The sequence below is a fragment of the Prenolepis imparis genome, unplaced genomic scaffold (genome assembly GCF_030444845.1).
Source record: "Prenolepis imparis isolate NDT839.2.m4 unplaced genomic scaffold, iyPreImpa1.0 SCAF_1, whole genome shotgun sequence".
Taxonomy (NCBI): Eukaryota; Metazoa; Arthropoda; class Insecta; order Hymenoptera; family Formicidae; genus Prenolepis; species Prenolepis imparis.
In genome coordinates this window covers 25,587,683-25,604,272 of record NW_028141159.1, presented here as the reverse complement: position 1 = coordinate 25,604,272, position 16,590 = coordinate 25,587,683, and the positions used below count along the sequence as shown (strand labels likewise).

General features: G+C 41.8%; 1 protein-coding gene across 1 annotated transcript; it reads right to left on the bottom strand.

Annotated features, from left to right (window-relative positions):
• Positions 1 to 13,493: 13,493 nt before the first annotated feature.
• LOC145938417 (uncharacterized) lies at positions 13,494 to 14,537 on the bottom strand. The gene has a single exon (XM_083042046.1). It carries the CDS (start codon positions 14,535 to 14,537, stop codon positions 13,494 to 13,496), a length of 1,044 nt encoding a protein of 347 aa, XP_082898172.1.
• Between the last annotated feature and the right edge of the window lie 2,053 nt (positions 14,538 to 16,590).

Here is a 16,590-nt window from a genome sequence, read left to right as displayed (position 1 = left end):
CTCTCTTGCTTTCAAGGCCCATCTCTTTAGATCTAAATCGTGAATGGGTAGATTTCGATCAGATGCACTGTTAAATTGTTCTAGAACGTATTGAGAGATATATAACAATTTTCAGTCCTTGACCCACCCTCAGCAACTTGTGCTTCCCATCGATACAATTGTGTTACATTTATAACTTTCTTAAATCGGTTTTTAACTGATTCTATATTCCTTATTTTTTTTTGTCCAGATCGCCAAAATTCAATTACTCTCTTCTTATATTCAATGTCTACAATTTCTCTGAATTTTGTATCGTCTTGCATAACTTCCGAAACATCTTCTGGATTGTCTTCAACTAAAACAGCATCAGGAATCACACTAGCATCAGTACAGTTCAAAGTATCATAAGTCTCTTTAAATATATCAAAATTGATAGCGTCTTTTATCAAATCTGCAAGTTGAGAAGCGAATGATCTTTCTTCATCTGTTATTCTAGATTCTATATTGTACACTGGATCCTCGAAAGTGAGGCATAATAACTTTAAAATATTTTTTGGGTTTAATGACATTATGAAATTTTACAGATTAACAATGCTTTAATAATATTATAACAGAGATTCAAAGTAAATTCATAGAAAGCAGAGTTTATGATTGTAAGCCTAAATGAAATTAACACAAAAAATAGTCGTGGGAACAAATGATGGAAAAGTACTTGCAGTAAATACTTTCCGAAAGAATTTTGAAAACATTCACGAGAAACAGCAGTCGTAAGAACAATTGACGTAAAACTATAAACAATGAACACTCGCCCAAGTACAGATGTGAAAATGATTGAAGGTATATTCGAACGAAATTCACGAGCAAGATAGCTCATAGCAAATAAGTGATCAAGAAGTAATTTTGGAAAATGCTTGCTCAATGACAGTCGGGAAAATAATAATTGATTATATGTCCGAATGGAATCCTAATACAAAATAAAGAGTAAAAGATATTGTGGATAATTCCAGAGTAGCAATAAAAATTTTAAAAAATTAGGAAATTTCTAATATAGCATGAAGATAATGTTTAACTTATTAGAGTGACATTTTATGTTTTCATATCTTTACTTCTATTCTGAAGTTACTTACAAAACTTTTTTCTCCTTCTTATTTTTTCTATAAATTTGCGCCTATTTTCCCATTACGTCAGGTTTTTTTCTTTTTTTAGGAAAATAACGCAACAAATCAATTCTGAAGACAGATTTAGAGTCAACGCATAAAATTACTGATTATAGATATAGGTATAGGATGTGGTCAAAGTCCGGCAACAGCTAATTATTTCCAAATTTAATTGACCTTCAAATCGATCTCAAGGTCGACTTCAAGGTCGCCATCAAGTGCATCACTTTGAACTCTACAAGTTCAACTCTACAAGTTTGGTCCTAAGCACTTTTTTCAGAAAATGTATCGTTTCAGAAATAATTAGCCATAACTGTTTCCACCTCCAGGGATTGAGGGGTGCTTTCTATCCCTAAAAAGCGTGTTTAGCCGAAACAAAAAAACACGTATTTAATATTTTTCGGTGTTTAATAAGTATGTTAAGTTTCATTCAAATCGGTGAGTATCAATTGGGTAGTTTTAATTGTTAGTCAGTTCTAATCGCGACTCCAACCAGAGCAGTTCAACACCGAACGCTCTCTAACTCTAAATCCTAGTTCAAATTCTAACTCTAATTCTAAATCTAATAATAAGCTCTATCTCTAAGATTTGATTTCTTGTATTAAGTGCGTCTAGTGTTAACTTTAAATAAATAGTGTGTTTTATATTAACAATTCTAATATTTATTTAAAATACAACCTCATCTTTAACCTCACGCGTTTCTAGTTCTACATCTTATATATATTCTCAAAATCTCTAAATTCAGTTGTTTCTCCAGCGTGCACGTGTCGTATAGTTCCATATTAAATAAACTATTATCGATTGAATTCTAGGCTGCGATTTAGAGAGGACGAACCGCTCATCGTTGCTAAACAATTCATTTCTTCAATTAAATTCTGGAACTTGTAGTGACTGTTTCGAGACAACCCGCTCACAGTTAATAACCGACAGTGAGGACCGCCGCACGTCGACTTATTGTGAAAGTAACGCAGTCTCCAGAATGTTCTATATGATTTATAATGCCTAAGACACGCCGTGTAGGAAGGAAGAATCAGCTTCGTCGAATAGTCACGCGTTATTACCACCCGGCAAAACCAAACGAATATTCAGCTATTAATGGCACAGATTATTACAACGATCCTGAATACGAGGCATTATTCACCAAACACGTGCTACTAAGAGAGTGGCCCGCGAAATTATCACAAATCGACATCGAAAAACCTGAGTCCCCGCCAGTCGACATCCCAGAAAACGACCACCGCAAATCCGGGTATCTCCAACGCAGAGCTGAAGCCTTGCACGAGCAATACGAGAAGCCACTCCAAAACATCGTGGAACTGCCACCCATCAACTACAAGCTCGACTAAAAGGTATCTGAAAGAAATATCTCTCGTCAACTTATGATCCTTCGGTCTCACTTAAAAGTAACAATAACGTTCTACTTTAACTGTAAATGAACTTCTTCTTCAACGGGCAAACCAAACTAAAATAGTACGTAGCTACAGAGTCATAAAAGTGAAACTCGGGTCTGATAGAAAAAAAGGGTCAGTCATAAAAAACAAGGGAGCAATTTCTCTTTCCAAATTCTTTGGCCGGTTTTACTTTTCCTGCTAGAATAAGAGAACGAATTTTTTCCAATATTAACACGCTTTAATTGTTTAAACAATATATTACTCATGTGTCCGCGTAGTTTCTCCAACTATATTCTTCCACCCTTTGAGGAGGAATACGAAACAATCGAGATTGTCGAGACGATTTATTGTCAACGTGCCACCGGATATATTCATCTAGGTATGGATGCCACATTGTGCATGCATTGTTACTTCAAATTAAGCACAAGCGAACAGTCTAATTGTGTAATTTCAGAAAAACACCTCCTCATAATCGGCGAATTGCCCACTGGAATAACGTGTTCCGTGTGTAATTTGAACAGATTGGCACAAACTCGAGATCCACACCACCACTGTCTCATGTGTCAAATCGCGTATCAAACGTGTCTCGATGGAGAAGAAATTCCCTACACGAACAGTGACGGCAATACAGTAGTGACCGTTTTCCACGCGATTAACAATTCGTTCGACAGGTACCCAGAATACCGATAACTAAACAACGCAAAATCGTGTTTCCTACTCACTCCGTATCTATCCGTTCTCGACGCCTGACCATACATTCGGATAGCCTCCGTCGCGGGCGATCGCCGGAAGTAAATCTCCGAAAAGCGACGTTGTCTTGCGCAATAGTCCGAGTACGTTGTTCGCGAAAATATACTCCGCGAATTATACCCCGCGACTCCGCGCGGACGTAACAGAGGCTCCATCTGCGTCGTAGCATTCTCCTGTTGTCACGTGGCAGCGAACACCTAAGAAAAGTATCACCTCGTTGGTGTTGTGTTTAACGGGTAACTCCAGCTTCCGGGTAGTGATCCGTATGGAGGCTTGGACGATTGCGTTATCCCAGGTAGCCCAGGTACAGATCGCTGTATTGAGTCCCGCTACATCCTCCGTCGGTCTTTATGGAACCCTGCGAATGTTATTGCACGCAGGTTGGTAGGCGTTTGGTTTAATGTCGGAGAGATGCCCGTTTAATCCTAAGGAGATGGTTCCCGTTTCGTGCAGTTTTCTGCAAGTATCGGCTGATGTTTCGTGAATGTATTCGCGTCTGCCGTTATGTACGGCAGATATGTGTGAGTGCATCCCACAGTAATAGACAGTTCGGTCGACTTCAATTTTGCACTGGATTCCAGATGTGTGCTCGAATTCGCTCAACTGTAGCAATTGTACGTAGACCTCTTCCTTCTTTGGCTCGATGTCGTCGACTTTGCATTCTTCTATGTCCAATAGGGAGAGCGTAGTGATATTTAAACCGCGGCCACCGCAATCATAGCCTATTAGCCCGTTTGAGGCTGAGGCTAGCAGTACGGTTATAGCTAAGATGGTTACGTAGGTCTTCATTTTACTGGGGTTTGTCGTCTACTGGCCGGTCCTCCGCCGGGGCATCCAAGATATAATCGTTTAGTTCGGAGTGGGGGTCTTCCTCGGTGAGGGCCCGATGCGGCGAAGCTTTCAATTTATTCTCGTGTACAATTCTTGTTTTAGTTCTACTTATAGCTAACTTGACATTATGATTTCCTAAAAGATTAATTATTTTATAAGAACACGTGTATTGGTCGCCCAATTTTCCTTTGCTCGGTTCTTTCAACAAATATACATAGTCTCCTGTTCTGAAAGTCGAGTATTAACTCTACGGTCATAATAAATTTTTGATCTTTGTTTAACGGCAATTAGGTTTTCGCGGGCGATAGCCTGGATGTCTGTTAATTTGTTAAAAAGAGTTGTGAGATAGTTAGCATAACTTTCGTCCGCGACGTCGACGACGTCAGGGTTGCTGGAAGGTGCCCTGGCTATCCTCCCGAAGACTAACTCGTGAGGGGTGTATCGCGTCATGTACGCTCGTATTATAGGAGAATGACGCTAGTTTTAGGTATATATTCTCACTCGTTATTTTTATCTACGTACTGTTTTAGGTATTCCCACAAAACGTGGTGGGAGCGCTTTATTGAGCCATTAGATTTTGGCCTATAGGCCGTAGTTTTAAAGAGTTTCATTCTAAATTTCTTCGCTATATTACGCATTAGGCTATTTAGAAAATGCAATCCCTGGTACGTTAATATAGTGTTACGTCCGTAGCGCAGTCGCGGCTGTAGTGAAATTCGCGAGAAATAATTATCGCGGTCCACGTGCTCGGAGTATCGCGCTGAACAACGTCGTATTTCGGAAAACCTTTCCGGGGATACCCACGACGAAGGGTGTGCCGCCAAGGCTACACGCAACGGTTCAATGTCTTGCGGAGGGTGTCGCCTTAAGATTCGTACGAGGGAGTTGCAAATGTTACTCAGGAGGATATTATCGAATATAATCCTGAAAACGTTCGAGGGAATAATCGACGGAGTGGAAAATTGTAATCACGATGTTACCATCGGTGTCGATACGAAAGGTTTCTTCCCCGTTGATGTACCGTAGATAAGCGATCTGACAACGGTAACAGTGGAGTTGAGGGTCGCGAGTTACCGACAGTCGATGGAAGTTACACACTGAGCAAAGTATTCCGGTTGATAAGTTACCGATTACGAGCAAATGTTTGGCAATGTTCAACCATTCGTTTCGAGCAGTACCGCGTAAGCGCATATGGCAGTCTCCAGAATGGGCGGCATTTGTTTCTTTATTAATAAACCCGACTGATATTTGACAGTAAGGGCTTCCCTGTTCAATAGGCTCTTCTTCCTCTTCGGGAAGAAGCAAGATGTACGGGGCGGTGAGGTACTGAGGCCTTATTGTGCACATGGGTGAATTATTTAAATAAATGGAATTAAATAAATGAATAAAACGTTCGCGTTATTTTATTCGGGCTTCTAGAGTATTCATTGAATGTGCTACGTTAGCTTAGTTTGCAAAAAAGAAATCGTCGAGACCCCTTTTTTTAATCAAGGGTCTAAGGGTCAGTTTTATGACCCTTGGCAAAAAACAGAGTTTCACTTTTATGGCCCTTGGATAACGCAGTTTTCCAAGAGTCTTTACGAATATTCTAGAGACCACGTGTAAAGTTATATTTCAAATTTCGTAGAAAATATTAATTTTAAATATGTTTAAACAATAATTATACACGCACGTATGTGTTTGAAATTATTTCGATAATTTGGCTATTTGTGACGGCAAATAGTTTTATCCTTTAGAATCTTAGCGTTGAATTTTATTATTTATTTCAATTGTTTATAATAGTTGAGACTTACCTTAGTTGATCTCTAGGGAGTGGACAGTGGTACCCCGATGCTCTGGAATAGGCGCGTCGTAATGGGTGTGCAGGTTGTCCTCCCTGATTTGCAAGTACCGGGTGCGAAGAGGATCGTTGTCCGGGATGTCGTCTCTCGGAATACGAGAGTTCTCGGTTTCGATTGGAGTCAATTGCACTGGCCACTTTCTCAGTTTAACGACTTTATTATTAACAGCGAACGGCGCGGTTCCGTCAAATAAATTATCGTACTCTGAGTCGTTAGGATAGTAGGTGCCGATGAGAATTGAATATTCACTCGATGATGCTGGATAGTAGAGTCGCGCGGTCAAACGACGAAGTTGGTTTTTCCTGCCTGCACGGCGTGTCTTAGGCATAATGATTTATAATATAAAACATTCTGAATATTGCGTCACAATTAGTAGATGCGGCGGTCATCACTGTCGGTTATTATTCCAGTGCATAACTACGAGCGGTTCGTCCTCTCAAAGTAGTCACAACAGAATTCAGAAATTATAAGAAAAGTGAAATCGTGCGGCAGCGACGAGCGGTTCGTCCTTTCTAAGTCGCAGCTTGGATTCCACTAAAAAAGTTATTTTTATAATAGATTTTCACTACACGTGCAGATTGGAAGAACTCGTTTTAGAATATTTTAGAAATACTAAAATCGTAATATTAGAATAGTAATAATATTAAAGCAAAATATTATATTGGAAACGCGTGAAATTGGAATTGGAATTGTTTAAAATAAATGTGAAGAATTATTATAAATGAAACACACACTTTTATTCTAAATTAACACTACACGATACAAAGTTAACTAAAGTTAAAGTTTTAATACTAGAGTTAGGACTTATAATATTAGAGTTAGAATGTTAGAGTTGAATTAGATTTAGAATTAGGAGAGCGTTCAAGGTATGACTGCTCTAGTCGGAGTCGCGATGTGATCTGCCGGATTTTGGGACCGCTCTCAGGTCCTTCGTTTTCGGTGGCTCGGCGCTGCGGCGGCCCTAGAGTGGGAGACGCTTGATGTGGCGGGGGCGTTTCCCCGTTGTGGGAAGTTCCTAGACGTTACGCAGCGCCTTTCTTAGTCACTAGGCTGAGTTAGGCATCACGGCCGGCACTGGCGCGCTTTTCAAACAGCGCTTAGAGGACTTAGAATTTATTTCATGTGAAAGTAAAAATTTTTTGTGACCGGACGTGACAATAGCTTTCGGTGCTCCGAAAACGCATATTAATTCATTTGTGAATGCGTCTGCTACATTGATCGCGTTTGCATGACGCAAAGGGATCGCTAAAGAATACTTAGTTAGGAGGTTTTGTACAGTACTCACTGTACAAGACCTCCTAACTAAGTATTCTTTAGCGATCCCATTGCATCATGCATACGCAATCAATGTAGCAGATATACATGTTGTTAGTTCGCGTAACGGGTAATGGACCCATGATGTCCATCGAGACTTTGTCGAAGGCCGCGTCAGGTGTATCCGTCAATATCATGGGTTGTCTAGTCTTTACGCGGACCAGTTTCTTTAATTGGCAAGGGTGGCAATTTTAGATGAACGTTTGGATATCGGTTTTCATGCCGTTCCATTGGTACCGCTTTTTCATACGTTGGTATGTTTTGGAAATACCTTTATGGCCGCCAATGGCCGAGTTGTGGTTTTCGGCGATGATATTTCTCTCTCGTCCTCCGGTGGGATGGAGATTTCATTCCTATAAATGAATATTTTTACATTGGTTTCGCTTAAGACGCGCGTTAGGAATGAGTACACGGTATCCCAAGGGACATTATCGAAGTCGCCTCTGTTTATCGAGATAGACGACAGCTCCGATTCCTTGACGACATGTAAAAGCGATCGAAATGATTCTTTTAGTATTTCTCTTTCCGTAGCTCCCGATTCGCGTTCTTTAATGACAAGCGATATAATTTGGCGATTCCCATCGCAGTTTATTTTTGCCCTGGCTAGAGCTGCTCCTCTAATCATAGGCAAGGATTTTCTTTCTCGAAGTATGTGAGCTCCGCGGGCCACTGGTACGCCTTGTTGTGTGACGATGATAACTAGGTTATCTTTTCACGTAGAGAAATTATCTGGAATCGGTACCACTTGTGGTCCCATTCTAGGTTGAACTGTGTGTAATGACGAATCGGGCGAAACAAGCAAGGCCGAGAGCGACAACAGTTCCGACCTTAGCGACGACGCCCCGATATTCGACAACATAAACGAACCATTCATTCAAGAATGGGACCACAAGTGGTAGGATCTGTTACGGAAAGTATCCGTACCAGCGGTCTGTGTTCCGTGACTAGCGTGAATTTCCGTCCATATATATAGGGTCGGAAGTAATTGACGCAGTACACAATGGCTAATGACTCTTTTCAATTGTCGAGTAGTTTTTCTCTGCGTTGTTTAGTAATCGAGATGTGTATGCAGATCTTTACCGATTTCTTCCTGACTCAGGACTCCTCCGACTGGGTACCCTGAAGCGTCTGTTGTAACGACGAAAGGTCGCGTGAAATCGGGAAATTGGAGGATGGGTTTGGAACATAGTGCGTCGCGGAGTTTCGTAAAGGCTTTTTCTTGTTCATCCCTCCAAATAAATGGTTTGTCCTTCTTTAAGTCGGTAAGAGGTCGTGTGATTTTAGAGAAATCGGAGATGAACCTACGATAATAGCCGGACAGACCGAGGAACTGTTTTATGTTCTTTGCATGTCGGGGTCTGGGGAATTCTTTAACTGCGAGCAACTTAGACGGATCTGGTTTTACTCCTTCGTCACTGATTATGTGATATAGGTACCCGACCTCTTTACGTAGGAACTCGCATTTATCTGGTTGGAGTTTTAAGTTAGCCCTACGCAACCTTTCGGCCAGTTTGTTGAATTTGATTTCGTGTTCACGTAATGAGCTCGCGTACAATACTATATCATCGAAATATACAAAAAGTTCAGTTCCCTGGAGTCCGCATAGAACCTGGTTCATGAGTCGCTGAAACGTCGCTGGTGTCACGTCCGGTCACATAAAATTTTTACTTTCATATGAAATAAATTCTAAGTCCTCTAAGCGCTGTTTGAAAAGCGCGACAGTGCCGGCCATGATGCCTAACTCAGCCTAGTGACTAAGAGAGGCGCTGCGTAACGTCTAGGAACTTCCCACTACGGGGAAACGCCCCCGCCACATCAAGCGTCTCCAACTCTCGGGCCGCCGCAGCGCCAAGCCACCGAAAACGAAGGTCCTCAGAGCGGTCCCAAAATCCGGCAGATCACATCGCGACTCCGACTAGAGCAGTCATACCTTGAACGCTCTCCTAATTCTAAATCTAAATCAACTCTAACATTCTAACTCTAATATTATAAGTCCTAACTCTAGTATTAAAACTTTAACTTTAGTTAACTTTATATCGTGTAGTGTTAATTTAGAATAAAAGTGTGTGTTTCATTTATAATAATTCTCCACATTTATTTTAAACAATTCCAATTCCAATTTCACGCGTTTCCAATATAATATTTTGCTTTAATATTATTACTATTCTAATATTACGATTTTAGTGTTTCTAAAATATTCTAAAACGAGTTCTTCCAATCTGCACGTGTAGTGAAAATCTATTGTATAAATAATTTTCTTAGTGGAATCCAAGCTGCGACTTAGAGAGGACGAACCGCTCGTCGCTGCCGCACGATTTCACTTTTCTTATAATTTCTGAATTCTGTTGTGACTACTTTGAGAGGACGAACCGCTCGTAGTTACGCACTGGAACAATAACCGAGTGAGGACCGCCGCACGTCGACTTATTGTAAAAGTGACGCAATATTCAGAATGTTTTATATTATAAATCACTATGCCTAAGACACGCCGTGCAGGCAGGAAAAACCAACTTCGCCGTTTAACCGCGCGACTCTACTATCCAGCATCATCGAGTGAATATTCAAATCTCATCGGCACCTACTATCATAACGACTCAGAGTACGATAATTTATTTGACGGAACCGCGCCGTTCGCTGTTAATAATAATGACGTTAAACTGAGAAAGTGGCCAGTGCAATTGACTCCAATCGAAATCGAGAATCCTCGTATTCCGAGAGACGACCTCCCGGACAGCGATCCTCGTCGCATCCGGTACTTGCATATCAGGGCGGACATCCTGCACACCCATTACGACGCGCCTATTCCAGAGCATCGGGGAACCACTGTCCACCCCCTAGAGATCAACTAAAGTAAGTCTCAACTATTATAAACAATTGAAATAAATAATAAAATTCAACGCTAAGATTCTAGTACTAAAGGATAAGACTATTTGCCGTCACAAATAGCCAAATTATCGAAATAATTTCAAACACATACGTGCGTGTATAATTATTGTTTAAACATATTTAAAAATCAATATTTTCTACGAAATTTGAAATATAACTTTACACGTGGTCTCTAGAATATTCGTAAAGACTCTTGGAAAACTGCGTTTTCCAAGGGCCATAAAAGTGAAACTCTGCTTTTTTTGCCTAGGGTCATAAAACTGACCCTTAGACCCTTGATAAAAAAAAAGGGGTCTCGACGATTTCTCTTTTGCAAACTAAGCTAACGTAGCACACTCAATGATTATTCTAGAATTCCGAATAAAATAACGCGAACGTTTTATTCATTTATTTAATTCCATTTATTTAAATAATTCACCCATGTGCCCAATAAGGCCTCAGTACTTCACCGCCCCGTACATCTTGCCTCTTCCCGAAGAGGAAGAAGAGCCTATTGAACAGAGAATCCCTTACTGCCAAATATCAGTCAAGTTTATTAATAAAGAAACAAATGCCGCCCTTTGCGTAGATTGCCATATGCGCTTACGCGGTACTGCTCGAAACGAATGGTTGAACATTGCCAAACATTTGCTCGTAATCGGTAACTTACCAATCGGAATACTTTGCTCAGCGTGTAACTTCCATCGACTGTCGGTAACCCGCGACCCTCAACTCCACTGTTACCGTTGTCAGATCGCTTACCTACGGTACATCAACGGCGAAGAAACCTTTCGTTTCGTCACCGGTGGTAACATCGTAATTACTATTTTCCACTCCGTCGATGATTCCCTCGAACGTTTTCAGGATTATATTCGATAATATCCCCATACTCCTGAGTAACATTTGCAACTCCCTCGTACGAATCTTAAGACGACACCCTCCACTCCGCAAGACATTGAATAGTTGCGTGTAGCCTTGGCGGAACCCTTCGTCGTGGGCATCCCCGGAAAGGTTTTCCGAAATACGACGTTGTTCAGCGCGATAGTCCGAGCACGTGGACCGCGATAATTATTTCTCGCGAATTTCACGCCGCGACTGCGCTCCGGACGTAACAAACGGTTGTGACCGGTCTTTAGAGAGTAACGCGTGGTACGTATCACTCACCAGTCCCTAGGTTGCAACGCTTTCGCCAAGTTTCATCGGTCGCCAGGTATTTTAACCAATGGAAATACCAAGGTTTGGTTGTTTGATAAGTAACGATGGACAACTTTGGCCAAAGATCCTTCTTCGGGCCAATTTCCCTATTTCCTCGATTTAGACTTCCTTCTTTTTCTTTTTCAGGTCGCCGTTGGACATCGATGCACCGCCCGTAGGATCCGGATTCATCGACAGGACAACCATTCACAAGGATGGTCACTCAACCGATTAGGATTGGGTAAGTATCACAGGTAAGTAACACTTGATTTTTATTGTCACTAATACGTTATATATATTTAATGAAATTATGATTTGTTACAGGGAATCTCAATTAAATTAACTCGCGCTGTTTTACTATGGCAGGTAATAACGCGGTTACAATTCTCGCACTTATATCACGTCACGTTTCGTTACAAGTTATTTCGCGTTCGCGTCAACGAGTTTGAACGTGTTTTTTCTACGCGGTACGAGGGTGTGAGCGGAAGCCCCCATCGCCGAGCGATCCTTACGCGTCGGGAGTTGTTGAGACTAAAGCTCGCATCGCCGAGCGATCTTTACGCGCCGGGATTTGGTGAGACTAAAGCTCGCATCGCCGAGCGATCTTTACGCGTCGGGAGTTATTGAGACTAAAGCTCTCGAGTCTTCGGATCGCCGCTTCTTATACTGTCTCCCCACTACTGAGTCACCGGCCAATCCGTGTCCTCCGCGCTGGCAGTCGTTCAGCGCCAATCGCGCGTCAGGCGTCTCGTTATGGTCCGCGCTCGCCGCTTGGTAGTCACCTAGTTATCCCCACCACGCTCGCGCTAGCCAATCACATCATTTCCCTTTTCGCGTTCTTAGCGGACGCTTCGCGTATATTATAATACTTAAAACTAACTGTACATATATATTTACGTAGTTACACACTTCAATCATTCATTCCTTGAACATAATGCTGATAATATTATTAATTGACTACAAACCGTGATTATTTTTCACAACTAAAAATAACGTCAATTAATAATTCTAATAAAACTGAAAATAAAGAGCATTTGTCTGCTTGTTTTAAATTATAAAATAATTTCCAATCAGTGTCGTTATTCTTCAACACCTGTTTATGATTGGTTTTTCATTACGTTAACTCTAATTAATTTCCTAACTGAATTAATGATTGGAATGTGTTTCAAATATTTATAAGGTTACGTAATTAGATTTTTATAACGATTCGTCAACTTTCGTTTATTGACCTCGCACTGATCATACGGATCGTTCTCTAATTCTTTCCTTTTTATTTTGTTTTCATATATTCCAATCTCTTCCAACGTTACAAACTTATTTTAATTATTAAAAGATTATTATTAATTATATTACGAACCTCTGTTCGTACGCTCTATCGTGCGTATATTATAATTAATGTTTCAACTCAAAATAACTCTAGGATTTATCTTTCTTTTCAATTCTAAATCAATTTAATTATTCCTTCTGCGCTCTTATTATTTCAATTAACTTTTACTCTTGCGCATTCTATAATTAGAATCTTATCAAACCTAAAGTTTGCTAAACAAAATAAAAACAACTTATTCTTTTATTCAAAACTCTATCTTTAAATATTTATATTATCTTACATTTTAACTTTATTTAACTTTTTATTCCTTTTCCAATTATAATTTTAATTATAATTCTTTTTTCCTTTTAAACTTTATAATTATTATTTTAAATAAACTTATAACTAACTATATTCATTTCTCTCTTTTTATTTACAGGTACCTTGGCTTCACTCCTTGGAAGATCCAAGTCTCGGCTCTGCTGCTGAAACGGGAATATTCGAGCTGTGAGCGCCTGTCGGTCGCACGGTAACGCTTTATCCGGCGAAAACAAAACAAGAGAAGAATCAACATGTCCCGAAACAATGATGTTGTGATCTCGCGTGATTCGTTTTTATGTTATAATACCAGAATAAAGGAATGTCGAATACTTACAGATAATTCTTAAAAATAATACGAAATTTCAATTTTAACCAGCTTGAACATACCGCCCGCCTCGAAAGAATCATTTCGAAACAATTTAACGATGGTGAACCAGGCGTTACTATATAATAACCAACACACAGAAACCAAAATGAATTTACACAGTCGAGGCGTTGGATATATCTAGAGTTCGTCGTACACTAATTGGCAGTGAAAGATTAATCAAGTCGCCTTTTCACGTTTTTCTAGTGCGATCGGCAAGAAACAAATTTTCGCTAACGGACGTTTATATTCGGAGGTAGCAGTTTTGATTGTTACGACGCGGACTAAATTGTCAGCGCCCGGATGGCACTGAATGATGCGGCCTAATTCCCACTTGCACGGTGGTAACAACGGATTTCGAATTACCACGAGTTGTCCTGCTTGAACATTTTGAGCGATGTTCTTCCACTTTACTCGTTGTTGCAGGGTGTTTATATAGTCGCTTTGCCATAACTTCCAGAACCTTTCGATTAATTGACGAACTAATTGCCAGCGCGTTAGGCGATTTTCGTTTACATTCAGAATTGAAAGTTCTGGACTCGTAGTAAGAGCGGTGCCAATTAAAAAATGACCGGGTGTCAGAGGGTCGTATTCGTCCGGAGTATCCGAGAGACGGGCGAGAGGTCGCGAATTCAAGCAAGCTTCGATTTGGCACAAAAGAGTTGAAAACTCTTCGAACGTCAGGGTGTGCGAACCGACCACCCGCCGAAGGTGGTGCTTTACGCTGCGCACTCCTGCCTCCCATAAACCGCCGAAATGCGGGGCAGCCGGAGGAATGAAATGCCACGAGACTTTGTCGCATGCGGTTTTGTTGAGGAAATTTGGATCTCCAATCGCGGCGCGAAATGCAGTTTTTAATTCACGATCAGCTCCGACGAACGTAGTGTCGTTGTCGGAGTATATTGACTCGGGTAGTCCTCTTCGCGCGCAGAATCGAGAATATGCACCAAGAAATGCAGAAGTAGAATATCCGTCTACAATTTCGAGATGAATAGCTCGGGTGGCCATACATATAAACACGACGATATAAGCCTTTCTGGACGTTATGCCGCGACCAGACATGGATCGAATGAGAACGGGGCCGGCGTAATCGATTTCGCAGTGTAAAAACGCCCGCGTCGGAGGGGTGACTCGCACTTTTGGCAAACTTCCCATAAGTTGTGTAGGCGCAGCGGCCTTTTCGCGAACGCAAACGACGCATTGGTGAATTACAGATTTTACCATCGTTCGCGCGCGAAGAATCTAGAATTCTCTTCGTAAGGTTGCCATTGTCAGCTGCGGGCCGGTGTGGAGAGATCGCAGATGAGCATTTTGAATGATTAGCTTTACTAATGGGTGTGCCGCTAAAATGATCGGATGCTTAACCGGACGGAACAGCGGCGCGTTTGATAACCGCCCGCCAACGCGATTTAATTGATCCTCGCCGAGGAATGGATTTAAGGATACCAAGGCGCCTTTTGACGGAGTCGGGTTTTTTTTAAGAAGCGCGTCTTTTTCAAGAGGAAATGTTTCCTCTTGTATTCGTTGAAGCCAAAAATCTCGAGCCGTCCTGTACTCATCAGCTGACAAAGCAAAGGCGGATTCGGCTGGTGTCTCGCGCCGTTTGATGCGATTGCGGAGAAGGGAGGCGTATCTTATAACGTAAGCCGTGACTCTTATGAGTTTAGGCCACGACGAATATCGCGTAGCGAGATCTCACGGTTCTTTAGGTGTTGTAAGATGAATAGCTGCGCGAGCGTTTTGTTCGAGACTCGTATCTATCTTCAAAGTATCGGATAGCGAGGGCCATTCAGAAGCCGGAAGAAGCAGCCATGGTGGTCCTTGCCACCAAAGGTCATATGACGCGAGCCGCTCGCCGGAAATGCCTCGCGAAGAGCAATCGGCGGGATTTTCGGCCGTAGAGACATGTCGCCATTGGGCAAATGGAATTCGAGATTGAATTTCAGACACGCGATTCGCGACAAATGTTTTCCACTTCGTTGGATATTGGCTCACCCATGCGAGAACGACAGTCGAATCTGTCCAACAGGTACACGGTACGGTTGTCATATTAAGTGATGTACGCACGAATTCCATTAGTCGTGCGAGTAAAACGGCAGCAGCAAGCTCTAGTCGCGGAACACTCAATGTCTTGACTGGCGCGACCTTGGATTTGCTAACTAATAACATCGACGTGACGGGTCCCGCTAAAGGCGTGATTCTTATATAAATCGCTGCCGCGTAGGCCGCGGTTGACGCGTCGGAAAATCTATGAAGTTCGCAATGCGCGGTGTCCGCGCCGCGTTGTATCCAGCGATTGAGCTGCAAATTATTGAGCTCGGTTAATGATCCCTGAATTTCTGCCCACTTTTCGAATAATGGAAGCGGAAGCGGATCGTCCCATTCTAATTTGAGTTGCCACAGTTGTTGCAAGAAAATTTTGGCAACGACAGTGACGGGGGTGCACCAACCCAGCGGATCGAACATTTTCGCAATGGTAGACAAGATCGATCGCTTCGTTTTTGGAATATCGGTGGGAAACGATACGAGAAACTGAAAGACGTCCAATGATGGTCTCCAACTAATACCGAGAATCTTTACTTGCTCGTCTGTTTGCAACGATTTACTACATGCTAGCCCGTGATTTTCGATGTCGATATCGTTTAAAAGTTTTGGGGTATTGCTCGACCACTTTCTTAAATTGAATTGACCTTGTTGTAACAAAGAGCATAATTGATTTCGAATTTGACGCAGAAGAGGAACGTCGTCAGCACCGAATAGAACATCGTCGACGTAAATATGATCTTGTAAAACTACAGCGGCCAGGGGAAACGATTCTCCCTCATCTTGGATTAGCTGTCTTAGAATGCGCAAAGCTAAAAACGGAGCCGAAGCCGTGCCATATGTCACGGTTAAAAGTTGATACGCTTGTGCAACTTCCGTATTACGCGCACTCCACAAAATTCTCTGATAATTGATATCGCGGGGATCGACAAGTATTTGTCGATACATTTTTGCGATGTCGGCCGAATAGACGTACCGAAATTGACGCCACCTTAGGATTACCGCAGCTAGATCCGTTTGTAATTTTGGACCGATAAGTAAGTGGTCGTTCAGCGTCGTTGCGTTAGAAGTGCGACTCGAAGCGTTAAACACGACTCTTAACTGCGTGGTAAGGCTGCTGTCTCGAATCACCGGATGATGAGGCAGATAGACGCATTGTGTAGAGGATAGCGCGGCGTTATCGACTTTCTACATGTGTCCGAGTCTTTCGAAGTCGTTAAGAAACTCTGTGTAG